The sequence below is a fragment of the Marmota flaviventris genome, chromosome 13, assembly GCF_047511675.1.
Source record: "Marmota flaviventris isolate mMarFla1 chromosome 13, mMarFla1.hap1, whole genome shotgun sequence".
NCBI classification, from domain to species: Eukaryota; Metazoa; Chordata; class Mammalia; order Rodentia; family Sciuridae; genus Marmota; species Marmota flaviventris.
The window spans coordinates 97,188,389-97,206,934 of NC_092510.1; the positions used below are offsets into that span (position 1 = coordinate 97,188,389).

General features: G+C 59.5%; 1 protein-coding gene across 1 annotated transcript in view; it reads right to left on the reverse strand.

Moving 5' to 3' along the window:
* The window catches only part of Eng (endoglin), a 31,204-nt gene extending 17,632 nt beyond the window's left edge, over window positions 1-13,572 (reverse strand). The window contains exons 1-2 of the mRNA XM_027937274.2: window positions 13,133-13,572; window positions 4,521-4,672 (exon numbers count right to left, since the gene is read on the reverse strand). Coding sequence (XP_027793075.2) covers window positions 4,521-4,672; window positions 13,133-13,523 — 543 coding nt within the window. The 5' untranslated portion in view covers window positions 13,524-13,572. The remainder of the gene's footprint in view (window positions 1-4,520; window positions 4,673-13,132) is intronic.
* Between the last annotated feature and the right edge of the window lie 4,974 nt (window positions 13,573-18,546).

The window sequence follows — 18,546 nt, forward strand, 5'->3', positions numbered from 1 at the left end:
ATATGTTCTCCCCACCCCCACAGTGGGGCCTCTGCTCCCTCCAGCCCTTCTGGGGGGTCAGCTGGGGCTCTCCCTGCCTCCCCTGACTCTCTTTCCTGCCAGAGAGGCCGGCTAGGGGGCTTCTGCTCCCCCCAATGGGGATGGGAGATAGTACAGCAGAGAACAAAGTTAACCCCTGAACAACCAAACAATGACCCAGGCACTCAAGTGGCAGATGACAGAGGCTTATGCTCAGATATCTTCTCCTCCTCCTTTCCTCCCTCCCTCCCTTCCATTATCCACACATCATCCAGCAGATATCTAACCCCAGGCTGAGTTGGAACTGGCCACCGGGGACACTGTGAGAGACAAGCCCAGTCCCTGCCCAGCACATCTGACCCCTGCCCACCCAGGCCCCTGGGTCAAGCCCGCCTCTCACATTTGAAAATCCTGGAACAAGAATATGATGGCAGCTGCCGGGCCCAGCCCCGCTCCTGTCTCTGCACCCTCCTTCTGACAGCACAGCAAGGACCTCAGGTGTCCATATGTGAACAGCCCCCCATATGCCCAGACTCTGCCGTCCTACCCCCAAATAGCCAACACCACCACCCTTCAGGCCTAGAGAAGCTGCCCCTCCCAGAAAAAGGACAAGAAAGAGCCACAACCAGATGTGAAGGCCATGCCCATAATCCCAGCAACTCAGGAGGCTGAGATGGGTGGATTGCAAGTTCAAGGCCAGCCTCAGCAACTTAGCAAGACCCTGTCTCAAAATTAAAAAACAAAAAGGGCTGGGGATGTGGCTCGGTGGTGGAGCACCTGAGTTCAATCCCCAGTACCCCCGGCCAGAAAAAAACCCATGCAGTCCTGGGATAAGGGCTGTGTCATTGGGTAAGGAATTCAGGGACCCTCGTATCCACAGCAGAAGCTAGAGAGGAGGGTGAGGTTCAGGTGGGCACACCCCTTTGTCCACACAGTCCCCCTACCCTGGAGGAGGGATCAACTGGAAGATGGCCATCGAGAGGTCCCTCATTCTGGGGCCCAGGGTGGGGGCCCCTTGTCCAGGCCTGGGGGCTGCACTACCTTCCACAGCCCCTTCTCAGGATGATCTGGGGAGCCTGGGGTCCCTACTGGATCACCTTCTCTGCCGGAATGGCCCTGCCTGCCCCTCTGGCCAGGCTGAGTCAGTTCCCAGTCCTGGCCCTCCTCTGCCTAGGCGTGGGTGGGGTGTCTTTGACTCGCCCGCCCCGTTTGCCGGGAGTGGGGTGAATCAGCGGCCGACCCGGCTCTGCCCTGGCCTGGCTGCTGGGGCTCAGTGAGGAAGACGGCAGATCAGCGCAGCGGGTCTGACGGGAATTGCTGAGACACCAGGCCGGCTTCCTGTCTCCCGGGTCAGGATGTGATCCCGGCCCCCTCCCGGAATCCAGGCTCCGGCCTGCCCTTCAGGGACCAAGCAGATAAAGCCCCTGCCCAGCAGCCCCCTGGTGCGTCTGCAGACCACCCCAATGCACACGCACACACGCACACACACACACTCTGGGCCTCGCGATGCCTGGGGCTCTCCGCGGCCCTTGCTCAGACGAGGGCCACCCACCCACAGGAAGTCTGAGGGTTTTGAGGCCACGCAGAGATGGTTGGGAAAGCCGCTTTCTGTGCCAGGATTGACGAAGGCGGTAATAGGTCAGGAGGGATCTGGCTGGCTGTTGAGCCAGTGCCACCCCACAGAGCCACCAGCCTGTCTCTGGCCTCAGGGTCTTGACCCCACCAAGTGCCAAGCCTCTGAAAGCCTTTTCCCTAATGCCCCTCTCTTCATGTTCAGTGTTTGTCCCTGTCCCCTGAAGTCACCCACAGGCCCCTGCATCCCTGCCCCCTTGCCGATCCCATCACTCAATTCCACGGCTGCCAATGTCTACCTCCCCGCCCATGAGTGGCAGGGGCAGGAAGGGCCTGGCTCTCCTTTCTCTCTGTATCCTCAGTGCCCAACACAGGGGGGGCACAGAGCAGGCATCTGGTGAGAGCTGGTGGAGGGGCCCGTGGAGCTGTGGACCCCTGCTGGGGGCCGCCTGGGGAGGAAGGTGCCTTGGAAGCCATAGCTTCCTCAGGGCAGGACTTGGCAGGATCGTGGAACAAGGAGCTTGGTACAGAGGCCCAGCTCCATGGGGCTGGACTACAGTTAGCCTCTCTGAAAATGGATTCCTGGCCTCTGCCTCTTCTCCCTGCAGGGGTGAAGACACAGACCCTAGAGAGAAGCAATGATACTAACAACAACCATGACTGCATGCCATACGCAGGCTCTGGGCAGGCCCTGGGCAGGCCCTGGGCTCTTTTTTGAGACAGAGTCTCACTGAGCTGCCCAGGCTGGCCTCAAACTAGTCATCCTCCTGCCTCAGCCTCCCGAGTCACTGGGATCATAGGCAGGCACCACTGCATCTGGCTGTGCTCAGTATTTTGCCTGCACGATCCCTTGGGATTCTCAGAGCAACCTTGTGAGGTAGGGACCATCATAGCGACGGACCCAGAAGAGGTCAGCCAAAGTTCTCCTGGGGACCGTCTGGCTCCAGAAACGGAGTTCTTATTGTTGTTGTTGCTTTGTTTTGTTTTGAGATGGTGACTGGATAAGTTGCCTCGATCTCCTGAGCTCAAAAGATCCTCCTGTCTCAGCCTCCAGAATAGCTGGGACTACAAGGGCAGGCTCGTCAGCAGCCCAGCTAGGACCTGTGCTCCTGGCCCTGCCCGGGCTCACACTTGAGTAGATGCCAGGCTGGGGTCAGTTTCTGCAGCTCTGTGATTCTTGGTGAGACCCTCAAGACAAGAAGGGTGTGTGGGGGTCCACCCCTTGCACTCCAAGTACACTGCAAGGTGTGACCAGTGACAGATCCAGGGCTGGGTGTGGTTCTCCTGGGCCCCTGCGCTCTCCACCACCTCCTCAGGCGCTTATGCCTAGGAGCCCAGGAGCTCAGAGCCTGGCTCCGAGAAATAAGTCAGGCTGAGGTCCCTGGAAGAGGCGGGGATGACAGGGGGATTCTCTGTCACCAACTCCAGGGTCCTTGAACTGCGACGTGAGTTACGGTGGCATACTGCCACACTCGTAAAAACCCTCCACTGACTGTCTCTGCCCATAGACAAAGAGCAAGCTCCTTAATAGTGACAGATCTTTTCCGTCTCCGTGCCCTCCTCTGCGATGAAAGGCAAGCTCCTGCCACGCGCTGAGCCCGCCGACAGACTCTCCCCTTGGTCTCTCCTCTGCTCTTCCCCACCCCGCCACACTCAGCCAACTCCTGGCCTTCTTCCTGTTGCTCCTCCTGAAAGCCCTGCCTGACCTGGGCCCCTGGGAGGGCGCCAGTCTTCCGGGCCCTGGCTGGCTGGCTCCCATACACCTGGACACCTGGCTGGGCCCTGCTCTGACCTGTAGCCTTGCTCTGACTGTGGACCTCAGTTGACGATCCCAGTCACCCCTAAGAGGTGCGGGGACCTAAACATCAGAGCAAACGAAGTGAGTTCACAGAAGGCAATCTTCCATATCATTACCAAATTTGGAAAAAAAAAAAAATTACCATGCCTAGGAAAAAACCACATAAAATATGTTTGGTGCTATCTGTGGCTTGGGGGTTATCAAAGCCCACAGTCCTCGCGGCAGGCAAGGCGGTGGGGAGCAGGGCCCCCCGATATTGGTGGTCTGGGCACCTTCTTATCACCACACAAATGCAAGGCAACTCAACAGTTTTGGGGGTAGGTTGGCCACATGTTTACCCTGAGCCAACGCTGCAAATTGCTATTAGGACCTAAGGCCACGTGGGCCAGGTGTGGCCTCCAGCCCAGGCAGGCCCAAGCTGGCTGACCTCTGAGGAGCCAGGTGACAGCTTGGCTCTGGATCCCCTGGGGATTCGGGGTGAACTCTGGCCTTGGGCCTGTTTCGTTACGTCACAAAACTAGCCTCCGTTCCTTCCTCTGGGAAGCGGGGACGAGAGTGGGCCCTGGCAGATGGTCCTGGAGAGGCTTCTGCGTGGACCGTGCTTAGCCCCTGGCAGACATCGGCCCCAGCGTGGCCCCAGCGTGGAGTAAGGAGAGACAAGTGTGTTCGTGTCGTTAATAAGAGGCTCTGACAAACCGAAGGTGGGCTTCAGAGGGCTCTCCCGGTGGGGTTTGTCTTGAGGCTGGACTCGCTGGCTTTGGATCTTGGACACTGCCCAGTGGGGCCATAGACATTGGATGGGGGACATTCCAGGGAGGAATATTGGAATTCAGCTGAAAGAAACCCTTTTTCAAGGTCCACGCTGCCTACAGTGGCGTGAAGTCCCCTGAGAAGCCGTCAAATCCCTTCACTGGAGACGCAGGAGCCCCGCTCAGCCCCCTGGCTCTTCTCCCCAGCCCCCCCACCTAGGTCTTATGGTTCTCTCCAAGGATTGCCCCTGCCACCAGAAATGCCACCTCTTGGGTCCCCAGGGAGGACTTGACCACTATCCCAGGGGCGACCACAGGAAGACCCTCATCCCAGGGCCCTGGAGCTCTCTCTGGGCCCCTCCTGACCCTGCAGGGGCACTCACATCTGGGAACTCCAGGAAGAGGACGTGGACTTCAAGAAGAGCGTTGGGATTATGTGCCACGCAGCCCTCAGACACCTGGCTGGTGGTGTATGTCACCTCTCCCCTCTGGGGGTCCACAGGCTGTAGGTCACAGTGGACACTTTCCGCAAGACCTGTTGGAGAAGCAGAGGGGAAGACGGACAGTTAAGAAGCAGGCCAGGAGGCTGGGTGCGGCTCTGGGCAGAGCGCTGGCCTAGCACGTGGGGAGCCTGGGTTCCAGCCCGGCACTGCCGCAGCTAACAAAGAAACAACACCCGGGACGGGCGCCCACTCAGGGCTCCACCACGTCTCCACAGCCACCCTACGAGATAGGTATCAATGAGGCCATTCCGCAGATGAAAAACTGAGGCTCAGAGAGGAAATGTCTCTTGCCTGAGGTCACAGTGCTACTAGGCCAAAGGTCACGGATCAAAGACAAGCTGCCAGTTAAACTGTGAATTTTAGATAAACAGTGAATAATTTTTAAACTACAAGTCTATCCCAAGATATTGCATGGGCTATACTTACACTAGAGGAACTCACATGGTTTATCTGAAACTCCAATGTAACTGCACTCCCATAGTTCACCTGCTGCACCTGACACCCACCAGGGTCAGGGTCCCGTGAACAGGCCTCGAGGCCGGTCAACCCTGAAGAAGGCAGGAGCCAAGACAGGGGACACAGCTGTCCCCCTCAAGGCGGCCCAGGGGGACCGGTTCTGAAGAGGCTGAGAGTTTCCTGGCCCCGGGACAGGGCGAGCCTCGAGGGTAGCCCAGGGGGAAGGAGGCCCCAGAGCAGGCCTCAAGGCCGGCCCGGAAACCAAGGTCCTGAGGGAAAGCGATGGAATTTCGCCCTGACGGCAGAGGAGGAAGAGGAAGGGCCCTACACCTCGTCCTGAGGAATGTGCTGGGCGGGGGGCTGGAGGAGGGAAGGAGGACAGGGAAGGGGAGACTGTTTGGAAGTTTGTGTCTCCATCTTGTCGCGCTCACTTCCTGTTTTCTTGGAGATCAAAGATGGGCGCGGAGGGACTGGCCTCACGTCCAGCCGACGCCAGCTCGGAGGGGGGGCAGGCAGGCTTCTCCTGGACCCCGCCGTCTGCAGCCTGACCCGGCCTCCTTCCCCACCTTTCCCGGCTTTCCGCAGCCCAGGGGAGGGAAGATGGCCGCCCGGCCATGGACTGGTCTTGCTGCTCAGTCCTGCGAGATGGTTCTGGACGAGGACCTTGGCCACGGTGGGGTCTCAAACTTTACGAGGCCTCCTCTAGCCCCATCCTGATGTGCCAGGACTGCAGAGGGTCTGGGCAATATGGCATTTTTGCTCCAAGCAAGGTCCTTGGAGTTAGGGTGACCTGGGTTGGAACCCAGGCTTATGAGCTAGGCGGCTCTGCTGAACGGCTTTCACCCCTCAAGAGCTTCCGTTTCCTGATCTGTAAAATGACAATAAGAATAGAACCCAGGCCAGGTGTGGTGGCACACGCCTGTGATCCCAGTGACTCGGGAGGCTGAGGCAGGAGGATCACAAATTCAAGGGCAGCCTCAGCTACTGAATTGCCCTCAGCAATTTAACAAGATCCTGTTTTAAAATGAAAAAAGAGGACTGGATGTGGCTCAGTGGTTAAGCGCCCGGGTTCAATCCCGGGGACCAAAAAGAAAAAAAAGAAGAAGAAAAAAAAAGAATAGAACCCAATAACACACAGAGGTTGTTGGAAGCCTCCATGGGGCTGGGCATACGGTCACTCTTTTTATTACAATTATTTTATCGGCTGCAGTCGCTATAGAAGATCTGACTCTCTTAAGGGGGGGTGAAGTGGTGGGACGGGGCAGCCTCCAGGTGAGGGTCCTGTGGGAGGGACATCACTGGGGTCTCCTTCAACCCGATAGCTTCAGGGCTGGCACCCTCTCCGGCCATCTCCACTCCTGACCCTCTAGCCCCCAAGGCTTGAACCTCGTTCCTTAGTCCAAACCCAGGTTGTACAGATGGGGAGACTGAGGCCCAGCGAAGCAGAGACACCTGATAAACAGCCTGTGGCTGACCAGCTGGACCTGGAACCCCTCCCCAGGGGGCCTGGGGTCTGGCCTGCAGAGCAGCGAGCGCTGTGCCTCCTCCTTCCCGTCCGACTTTCCCTGCCCCCTCCCCAGACTTCCAGGAACCCTAGTTCCTCCTAGATTGCCGGGCCGCCTGGGGCCACCTCCTCCATGCCGTCAGCCATCGGGAGAGGCCACAGGCCTGGCCATTATGTCATGATCAGATAACGGGCCAGGCTGGGAGATCAGATAAGAGGTCCATTTATTTTGGGGCCTTTTCGAATCCTGGCCACCCCCACCCCGCAGACGGAGAATGGGGAGACAGGAGGGAGTGTGACGCCTGGGCCTGTCTCCTGGAGCCCGAGGCGGGCCCAGACGCCTGAAAACAATCCCCTGGCACCAAGGGAACGCCAGGGCCTCCTGGGACCCGGTCGGAGGAGGCGCCGCTGGGGGCCTGGGTGACCCGGCCTCCCAAGAGAGACCCTGGAGCCACCTCCCCACACTCTCCCCTCCTCTGGCCTCCCTAACCCTGAGCATATAGCCACCTCTGGGGCTTTGCAAACCTCTCTTGGAAGCCACAGAGGATTGGGGGCAAGAAAAGCAGCTCGAGAGATGGATGGCCTGGGTCAAATCCCAGCTCTGCCTCTGAATTCAGAGGGGGGCCGCTCGGAGCAGAAGCCAGTCTGAGTCTCCTGCTGAGTATACCAGAGACTGCATAGTGCCCGGGCCTCAGTTTCCCCATCTGCAGACAATCATTATTGCAGAGGCTTCCAAAATGCTTATTGGGAACCGGGCGTGGTGGTCCACATCTGTCACCCCAGAGGCTGGGGAGGCTGAGGCAGGAGGATCACAAGTTCAATTCAACCTCAGCAACTTCGCAAGGCCCCTAAGCAACTTAGCAAAACCCTGTCTCAAATTAAAATATAAAAATATTAAAAAAGGGCTGAGGACATGGCTGAGTGCTCCTGGGAGTCCACCTGGGGGGCTGCCTTGAGGCTCCACCTGAGTTAATTCTTTGCTCTTCGCAGCAGCCTCTAGAGACTGGAGGAAAGTGAAGAGTGGGGGGGGGGGTCGAAGAGTTTGCCCCAGGCTATCAGCGCCTAGGTGGCAGAGCCTGGACTTGAGCCCTGACAGCCAAGCTAGCACCCAGCATACACCTCATGCCTGTGTGTCACTGGATGCAGTAACCTGAGTGGCCATAGGTGCTCAGGACACCACTGCTGTGAAGGCTCACTCACGATACAAGGGCAGATCACTTTTGTTCCTAATTTTTTTTTTTTTGCTGGGGAGGAAGGTGAGTGCCAGGGATTGAACCCAGAGGCACTTAACCATTGAGCCACATTTCCAGCCCTTTTTATTTTTTAATTTGAGACAGGGCCTAGCTAAATTGCTTCTGGCCTGGCTAAGCTGTGATCCTCCTGCCTCAGCCTCCCGTGCCGCAGGGATGACAGGCATGTGCCAGCACATCTGGCTCAGGGCAGATACCTTTTAACAAGGTCCTTCTTTGCAGAGAAATCTGTCCCCTCTTCAGTTCGCCACCACCCTTCACTCCTTTCAGGGTGCATTGCAACCTCACAGATTTCTCAGCCACGAGTGAGGCCTCCACTCCCCTCTACTCCTGTCTTTCCCACAGTTTCCCAACACCTGTAGGGTCAAGTTCACGTCTGGCAACCCAAAGTGGGGAGTTAGGAAGACCAGGGATCTGGGGATGGGCTGGGGCTCAGTGGCAGAGCGCTTGCCTTACTTGCGTGAGGCCCTGGGTTCGGTCCTCAGCACCACAAAACATAGATAAATAAAATAAAGCTATCGAGTCCAACTACAACCAGAACCTCTGATCCTGAATCTGCCACCTTCCAGCTGCCTTTCCACTCCTCAGTGATGCTACCTGGACCACAAGCTTGATACCTTCCCCAAGGAAGCGGTGAGCATGTCCCTAAGGTGACAGACACACAATGCCACATTGGCTCCTGACGAATGGAGGGCACTCAGGACCTGGCAACTGCCATCACAATTAGGCAAACACAGTCAGTGGGGACACAGGCTTTCCCTCCACACCCAGCTTTCTCCTCGTTCTCAACATGGCCTTTCTCAGACTAATAATCACCCTGGGGCTGGCCCCTGGCCCACTTCTCTTCATCTTCAAACCCTGTGGTGAGAGTCTCCCTGGAACGACCCCTCCTGTCCTTGGTGCCCCGGTGCCCCGGTGCCTGGCGGCCCTTCCAGAACCACACACACCCAGGTGTGTTGTTCTGACCGTCTGTGCGTCTGCACTCCCGGTGAGCTTTTCCAGGACGGGGCAAGTGCCACCCACGCTGCGTCCCGGTCACTGGAGCCCAGGCAGGCTGCGCTCACGTGAGGAACGGGTTGGTGGGGCCTGCCTCTCACTCGCTGGAGGACTGGCAGCAAGTCCCTCCGCTGTACTAGGACTCAGTCCCCCTGTGGTCCAGGGCAGGGAGAAGAAGGAAGGAACAGGATCCGCTCCAAGCTGCCCTGGGCTCCGTGCTCCAAGGTTCCTTCTGGGGATGAGGCAGAAGAGAGGGCAGGGTGCTGAGGGGCCACTGAGGGTTGAGGCAGGGCCCCAGGGTTGTGCCCGAGGTGGGAGGGCCACCCTGGGGACAGGAGCAGGGGTGGGGTGACCATTGGGCCACAGGAAGCTCGTGGATGGGCTCCCTTGAGGCAGTGCGGTGCAGTGGTTAGGCCCATGGCTCACGCCCCAGCTGCTCCTTTCTGGTGACCTCCCCTCCCTGCCTGGTCCATCTCCTCTGGGTGCTCAGGGCTCAGGGTGCAGAGGCTGCCTCACAGTGCATACATATGGCCAGAGCCGCGCAGGCATACAGTAAGCCCGGCCTGAGTGTCAGCGGTGAATCTCGTCACCCCACCCCGTGTAGGGGTCGAAGCCAGCCCAGCCCTGGATGTGGGTCCCCCTCAGGCTGTAGAACTGGTGCCCCGAAGCCTGGGGGTGCCCAGGGCCAGGGGGACCAGCTCTCCCAGTCCTCAGAGCCCCGACGCCAGAGGTGAGGGGCAGAAGCTGGGCTCTGGAGCAGGCTGCTGGGGCCGGGACCAGGAGCTGTCACTCAGAGAGAAACTTGATGTCCTTCTCTGAGGTCACAGGAGAGTTGGTCGTCCCCCTCTCACCTAGATCCACCAAAAATGGAGTGAAGGGACCAGGCCTGTCTTCCAAGGGCCCAGGGAAGACTCACAGGCGACCCGGAGCCAGTCCCTCTGTCCCTCAGTGGGAGGCGCGGGACAGTCTTCGTGGTCACATGACTACCCCCCAGGCCGCACGCCCAGCTCACACTGCTCCTCTCCATCCTCTCCCCTGGCAAGTGCGGACCTGCCCCAGAGTCCAGCTGGAAGAAGAGCGTGTCTGTCCTGTGTCTCCGTCTGCTCTGCCACGAGTCCCAGACCCTGCCAGGTGGCTGGCACATGGAGGCCCCGAGGCACAGCTCTGCCCTGTCCTCGGGCAAACCCTCACACGCTGCTTCTGCTTCGGAAACACTGCTCCATCCAGCCACCCAGCTCGGCCGGCCCGGCACCCGCTCCTGGGACCCCATCCAAGGGAAATAACCCGAAACACAGGAAGAGTGCACGAACCCAAACGTGCCTCGGTGGTATTTATAACTAAAACGAAGGGAAAACACCTAAATAGTCACCAATGAGGGAGTCACTGGGCAAACGATGGCACGTGGGAGGGACAGAATATTCTAGAACTGCAATAGGGATGCATATGGAGCCCACAGGACAACATGGAAACCTCTGGGGACACAAGAAGGGTACACAAGACCCCCAAATATTAATCTGCCTGGATTAAAATTATCTTAAAAAATCTCAACAGACAGGGCCGGGGATGTGGCTCAAGTGGTAGCGCGCTCGCCTGGCATGCGTGAGGCACTGGGTTCGATTCTCAGCACCACATAAAAATAAAATGGAGACATTGTGTCCACCTTAAAAAAAATAAAAATTAAAAATAAATATTAAAAATAAAATCTCAACAGAGAGCAGTCAGCAACTCACCAATCTCTCCCCGTGCCTGGGAGTTTGAGGTGATTGGTTTCTTTCTTGCCTATTTTCTTTACTCTTGACTTTTCTTCCATTTTTTTTCCTTCTTTATTGTGGGCTGGGGTGGACCCAGGGCCCCACACGGCCAGGCAAGTGTTTGACCACTGGGCTACCCTCCCAGCTCTCCACCCCCGTCTCCTTTCTTCGAGGGGCAGACTGAAGCAAACAGAAGGTTAAAGGCTCTTTAAAAATCTCTACATGCTTGTTCTTAAAAAATAAAAATCAACATGACAGAAAAATGTGTCTGAGGAAGTCCCCCACGCTGCAGAATAGTCACATGGGTGGACATCCTTCCAGAATTTTCCCTAGGCATTATCACCCTTCTGTTGTAGAGGAATGGAATTGCTGAGGGGCTCCTAGCAGCCTGTTCCAGACACCTGTCTATCCAGCCCCGGCCACAGATGCACAGATCCGCCCGCCCATCATGTCCCACCGCTTCATGATTTATTGAACAGGGCCCTGTTGATGGACTTTGAGGTGGCGTCCAGTGTCCAGTGGCTGGGGCATACAAAGACGTACCGACCCGGATCACAGCTGGCCTTCATCCCCTCCATCTGAATGACAGTGCCTCTTGCCCTCTGCCGATGGAGATCTGGGTCTGCCCTGGCCCAGGCCCCCATCTGCCCTCCATGGTGGGTCCCGGTGGCCCAGACTGCGAGTGAGCCAGGCTGGATGCTCGTGACGCCCTTAAGCCAGTGAGCCCAGGGGTCCTGACCCTGCTCTTCCCGGGAGCAGGTGGATACCGTTCCCATTTTGCAAAATGGTCGTTACACGTGACTTTATTAAAACTTAAATTATGCAAACTTATAATTCAGGAAATTGTATATTTTGCAAAAGGTAATAAATATCAAAATTCCCTCCTAGTTATTTTACTCCGCTTATTTATTCCTATGGCCCTGAGGTCATTTGCACCTAGAGTCTGTGGGCAAGTCCCAGGTCATGGTGCCCCTGAGCTCTGCCACCCCTCTCTGACAGGCGAGATGAGGTTGGAGTCAGCCCCGAGGGCGTGTGCACACCCCGAGGGGACGGACAGGTGCTGCGGACCAGGTCTCGCCCACCCACCTCCGTTGCTGACCCTCTGCCCCGCGTCACTGCCTTTGATCCCATAAAACCAGGCCCGAGCAGCGCGGGACTTCTTCTAAGCAGGAAGAGGAAGAGCGCTGGAGGCACATCCTGGAGCTCAGGTGGGCCTCTGTCTCAGCTCTGCGGACTTGGCAGGTCAATGCCTCCATTTTCTCTTCTACGAAATGCGGTGACAGTGGCAACCATCTTGCAGGGCCAGGGGGACCCTTATCAAGTGGGGTTCCCCTATCATACATGGTGGGGAGCAAATGTTCTGGGTAACCACAGGCCCGGAGTCAAATCCCTGCCAAGTCACTCAGTGTCTCTGAGACTCTGTTTCTAGTCTATCAGTGAGGTTGCAAGAGCTCGACTGTTAGGGACTTGAGGATCCTGGGTTGGGCTGGGATGTGGCTCAGCGTGCAGCTCGTGCAGCATGTGTGAGGCCCTGGGCTCCACCACCAGGACCACGGAAATAATGAATTAACAAAATGGGGGGGGGTGAAGGAGGTGGGGAGGGGGTGTCTGAAACTGCCTCTGCCCCCCACCCCTTCTCCCATTCTCGGCTCCCTGCTGGCCTCCCCCGAGACCTGTGAGGAAGCCCCTGGATGGTGCACGGGTGGGTGAGGGGCCAGGGTGAGGGGTAGCTGAGGGGCAGGACAAAGCAGGGGTCCACAGAGTGGGGCACGGGCCAGGGATCAGCAACTCCTCAGGACCTCTCCTCTGGTCAGTTTTGAAGGCCACATGGGTCATGACCCTTTGAGAAAACCCCAGGCCAAGGAGCCCCAGCAGAACCCTGGCCCGGGTCTGCACCCTCTTGGGGAGCAGGAGAGGGAGACGGGAGAGCAGGGACTACAGTCTTGGCCTGGGCACCCTAAAGACCCCCCGGGACAGTAGAGGAATTCACAGCTAGTAACCAAACAACAGCAGTGACAATAACAGACACCTCCGGCAAGCAAGAGCTCACCCCACCTTCGCCACAGCCCGGAGGGGAACTTTGTTACCCACCACACTTCGCTCAGAGGTCCAAAGGTGGACCCCCAAATCACACTTCAAGGAAGTAACAAGGTGAGGTTTGAACGCAGAACCCGAGATCGTTCCCACACATTCCTTAGATGGGAAGCTCAAGGCCCAGAGAGGGTTGGGAACCCTCCTGGGCTGCACAGCATTCTGGAACCTGGACTTCCAGGGCAGAGCTGGACACAGCAGGGGGGACAGAACCCAGGGATCAAGGTTAAGATAGATAACTTGCCCTACTTTGTCCAAAACATTAATGCTGAAAGTCCCTCCCCCCGAGAAACCCCTTAGTCTCAGCAAACTGGGATTGTTGGTCCCCTCTCCCAAAACCACCAGGAAGGCTCCCTGAGCTTGAGCCGAGCACGTGTGGGAGGCCGGGACACCTGGGGCTGGGCCTGGGGCTGGGCCTCCCCACCCAGGTCCTTGGGCACTTACTCGTGGGGCCGAAACTGCAGGCGGCCAGCAGCAGGGCAGTGACCAGGGGGAGCGTTCCGCGGTCCATGCTGTCCACCCGGGAGTCTGTGCGCTGGGCCTTATCCAGTGTCCAGGGGCAGGGCTGCAGGTGGGCGCCGGGGCCGGCGTGGGCTCGCACGGGGACCCGAGGGGAGCAGGCGGCCGGAGCAACGACGTCCCTGCTCCAGCCTTCTGGGGTGGTGGCCAAGGGGCAGGAGAAGTGGACAAGAGAATTAAAACCGGGCCGGGGCTCCTGGCCGACCGGTGGCGGGGAGAGGGTGCCGGGCTCGCGTGGACAGCAGCAGGCCTGGCTGGGGACGCGGCGCGGATGGAAGCTGGGGTCTGACCCTCGCTGTGCGGAGCTGTGGCTCATCCAGCCCGGCCCAGGGAGGCAGGAAATGCGCTTCCTTAGAGAAGGGGCCGGGCCAGGCGGCCTGCCAGGCGGGTAGAGGAAGTGCCACAGGCTTTGTCGCTGGGTGGGGGGCCCTGGGATGGGGGAGGCGGTGTGGGGGAGGGCCCAGCTCCAGGCTCATCTCCCCACACACCCCAGATGCACTCTGTGGGGGTCATCTGGCCACCCCACAAATGAACAGTCAGCCCACAGCCCCAGAGGTGCGCTTTCAGGGGCCAGGCCTTGGCCGAAGCCACCCGCCCGTGGGCACTCGCAACCCACAGGCTGGGTGTTCCCATTTTGCAGATCAGAAACCCGAGGAGAGGAGAGAGCTACTGGGGGAGTGTGGTGCGGCTGGGGTTCCCACAGGTCTTGGGCACCAAAGCCAGTCTGCGAAATGCACTGGGCAGCTACCCTTGTTTAGGGCCTGAGATGGGGAAGGAACGTTTCACACTGTCAGCAAATCAGCTGGGGCTTGGGGTCTCTGGGCCCAGAGAGAACAGAGGACCTGCCCGGGCCACACATTTTGTGTCTAACCACCCACTGCCCCACGGGCAAAAGACAGGCCCAAACCAAGGAGACACCAACTTTCAGGACATTTCTGAAGTCCGCTGGCCCAGGAGTCAAACCTGCTCTGAGCTGGGAGTGCTGGGCCCTCGACCCCCAGCCTCCTGGTGCCACCTTCTCCCAGCTGTGGTGAGGTCTCCAGGGTCGGGGCACTAGGGTGCGGAGCCCTAGGCTGGTATGCAGGAGGTGCTCATGCACTGTGCTCCCGGAACCAGGGTATGATCCCAGATCTGCCCCACGTTCACTCTGCAAATCGTAAGAACCTACTATATGTCTGCCATGGTGCCAATCTCGGGCCCAGGAGAGCCAGAGGGGGAAGCCTGAGCTGCCCCGGAGGGTGGCATGTAGGCCCGCCCTTTGAGGGCGCTGGGTGAGTTGGCCAGAAAAGAGGGGCGAGGAGGGTGTATCAGCCTGGGGGACCAGCCTGGGCAAAGGACAGAGGCAGGAAGTTGTCAGACTACTGTGGGGCAAGCAGGGGTGTGGTGGGGACAGGGAGACTCTGACTCTGCTCTGGAAGGGCCTTGGATGTCTGGACTTTATCCTGAGGGAACACTGGGAGTCACGGAGTGTTCTTGAGCTGAAGCATGCTGGCCGAGGACCACAGTGAGAGGAAGCCAGGGTCATCTTCCCTCTGTGCCCGTCCTCACCACAGACGGAGAAGTGAAGGCCCGGGAGGGAGAAGGCTCGAGCCCTGGGAGCCACTGGGCAGGGGTTGGCCCGGGCCCTTCCCCGCTTGCTGGCCTGCCCCAGTGACCAGAGCAGGCCAGGAGCTGGTCTCCGAGGGAGATGACAGGGCAGGAAGCCGGGTGTGGCTGCCCGGGTGGGTCGGGAGGGCTGCTCTCCCAGCCAGCTCCCTGCAGCATGGGCGCGGGGGTCCCCTCCTGGCAGGCAGGCCACGTGGGTGGTGGTGGCCCCCTGCCTTTGGCCGCCCGTGGAGGCAGAGCAGAGGGCACCTCGAGGCAGACGCTGCTTAGTGAGGAAGGACGGGGGCTAGAGGTTCCCCAGGCCCCAGCGGGGTCAGGGGACAGTTAACCCAGCCCTGGGGCTGAGCCCTAGGTGCCCGGCCCGCCCTAGGCGTTCACCTTATCAGCCCCGAGTCCTCCCAGCCACCGCCGGGTGCAGTAGGCCCTCCTTTCACAGAACGGGAACTTGGGGATCCCTGAGATTTAAGTGAACCCTGGCTGGGACCTGGAGACCCCAGGGCCGCCGGGCGCCAGGCTGGCCGCCTTCCCCGCCACCTCTGCCTGAGCCTGTTTGGAGCGAATGCAGGGGCTGGGGTATCACAGGGTGGGGACATGGCTGTCTAGGTGGGGTGTCGGGCGGTACCAGGGACCCCTCGAACCTCCCCCCTTCTTTGCACACTGCACAGTCTACCTCACCAGACTCTACACAGCACCCAGAGGACTGCAGAGAAAGCAGGAGAGATTCAAGGTAGACACAAGAAGAAACTGGCAGAAAACCAAGGAGAGAAATCCAGTAGGCCCCAAAGGGCCTGAGCCCTGACCAGGGGAAGAGATCGGGAGCCCCAGGAGCTGGAGGGCTGGCTGAGGAGGGCAGGTCACCTCTAGCTCCTGAGCGCCCCAGCCTGGGTGGGGTCCTGCCACGGGTGTCTGCCTTCCACTGAAGTCCCAGGAGGGCAGGGACTTTGGTGTCCTCTCCACCGCTGCGTCCCTCACAGAGCCCAGGGCCTTCTGCCCAGGAGATATATTTGTGGGAAGCGTGAGGTCCCTGGAAGCTGGGGCAGGGGTGAGGGTCGGGGAAACTGAGGCAGGGAGCGCGGCCTTGCTCCTGGCAGGAGAGGCCTGACCGGGGCCGGCTGTTCTACCCCAGAGAGCTTAGTGCTCAGGTGGCCTGTGACCAGGGCCACCTCGGGCTACCGTCCTCCATTTGTCCCCACAGGCACTCTCCATCCTGGGGACACCCACCTTCCCACCCACCCCACCCCGACGGACAGTCGGAGAGAAGAGCGGAAGGGCCCCCACCCTCAGGCCCTGCCTGCAGGGTCCCAGCAGATCCCTGGCCCCGGTGGCCTGGGCTGGCCCTCTCGGGGTAATCAGCTCCTGTCCTCGCCCTTCAGGCTGACGGTGGCCCCGCCCCAGGCCACTGCCAGCCCGGGGTCCACACAGTCCCTTGTGGTCCCGACACCCTGCCCACACCTGTGGGAAGAGCCCCCTCCCCAGACCCCCCGGGAGCGTGCCATCTGTTTCCTGCTGGGGCTCTGGTACAGATGTCTTCAGGTGCCGCCCATCCACACGCCAGGGGACACATGGCCACCGGCCAGGCCTGCGCCTGGGCCCCACCGTGGGCAGATGCTCACATGCTGCTCCTTCCTCCTCCCAGCCGGCTGGGAGGCCTGGGCCGCAGGAAGGGATGCAGCACGTCTACCCTGGCCCCTGGCCACCGAAGGAATTCCAGGCGGCCCCCAGGGACCCCCGGGCGGCTGTCCGGCTCCAGCACGGGCCTGGAGCCAGGGGCTGTTGACAACAGCAGGGCCAGATCCACACGGGCAGAGGGAAGAGAGAGGTGGACGGGGTCTGGATACCCGGCGCTGCCCTGCGCGGGCCGGGGCCCCGGGCAAGACCTTTCTAGTTTCTGGGCCTCAGTTTCTTCTTCTGCACAATGGGAGGGCAGCCTCCTGGCCCGGAGGAGTGCAGACGGCCAAACAAGAACAGGAACCACTCCACCACGTGTCTGCTGTCCCTGTGCCAAGTGCCACTTCACAGCCACCCCAGTGGGCCAGGACCGTCATGTCCCCACCTCACAGTGGAGGGACAGTCTCAGGTGTGCAAGGCCGTGGGCTGAGGAGAGGGAGAGGGAGAAAATAACGCAGACCCCAGCTTTTCTTCCCTTGACTTCTAGAACATTCTGTCCCGGTTTCCCTCCCACCTCCCTGCTCACCTTATCTCTATCTTCACCGGCTCTTCCTCACCCGGCCCCAGATGGCTCCTGAGCCCCTTCCCTTCTCTGTTGACTCTCACTCCCAAATCAGGTTTTCTCAGACCTTTACGACCCTGACGTCATGTCCCAGCACGAGACAAATAACCCCGGGCTCAGGCTGATAACGGGAGGACGTGTGACCTGTCTGGACCTTTGGGACTCGAGCCCTCCCTGCGCCCACCAGCGGGTCTTGGCTGTAAGCTCCGCAGGGGGAGGCGGGTGGCCCGCAGCCTGGTCGCAGGCCATCTTCCAGATCTCGGTACAGGGCAGACCCTCAGGCCCTGCGTCAGACCTGCATTTTCTCAAGGTCCCCGGGGGATTCCTGTTCCTGCTGACGTTTGGGACGTGCTATTTCTGGTGACCTCAGCCAGGTAAACAGCCTCACATCCCATCTGTCGTCCCGGCTGGTCGCCTCCGACCTCACGTGCCCACCTCTGGGCTCCGTCCCTCTCTGGGATGTGCTCACTTGGGTCTCCTCCTCTGGGCTGGGCCCCTTTCACTGGAATCAACTCTGACTCCCTCGCCCCCGCCCCCCGCGCCCTGGCAGGTGCTCCCTCAAGCCCCCAGGTCTCCAGGTTTGCGGACCCTGGCGGCTTCTTATCCCCCATGGCCACTGTCCTCTGGGAATATTGCCATTGTCTCCTTACCAAGCTCTGCCTGCCCCTTCCCTTGCCCCGACATTTCTCCATTCTGCCAGGGAACCTGTTCCAGCCAAGTCAGGCTCCACCCCACTCTGCCCTGTTGCCCTCCACTGGCACCTCACTCAGAGTAAAAGCCAGAGTGGGTTCTCAAATGGCCAGTGAGCTCCCCTGCCCCTCTTCAAACTCACCTGCTCTTCTCCCCCTGGCTCACCCCACTCCAGCCACACTGGCCCATGGCTGTTCCCTGAAGATGCCAAGCATCTGCCCACCTCAGGGCCTTGGCATGTGCTGCTTTACTCCCTGAACACTCTGTAGCTGTGGGGCTTGCTCCCTCACCCTTTAAGTCTCTGATCAAACATCACAAGGTCAGAGAGGCCTTCCCAGACCATTTAAGATGGCCTCTCCTCCTGCTAGCCACTCTGGGTGGCGTATCACCAGCTGACATGCAGACGTTCTGTGTGTCTCCTCTTCTACAACAGAAGGGTCATAAAGGAAGGACCCCATCACTTGGAGAAGTACCTGGCCCTTGGCAGGTGTTCAGTAGATGCTTGTGGAATAAATGATGCTGGCTGACAGCCCAGGTTTCCTAGGTGATGACCCTGAGTTCCCGGGGCATGGCAGGTGGCATTCTGGGCCCAGGCACGGGGTCTCTGAAGAAGGGGAGCGTCTCTCCAAGAACCCAGGCTGATCCCAGGGGTCCCCCTGTATGCTGCTCTGTGCTGGAAGAGCAGAGCCCCCCAAGCAGTCTTCCCCAGGGAAGAGGCCTAGGACCTAGTGCCTCCAGACCCTGGGCAATGGTGGCCCTCCTGATGACACGGCCCCATCTAGGGGGCAGACGGTCCACTGGGCCAGGGTTCCAG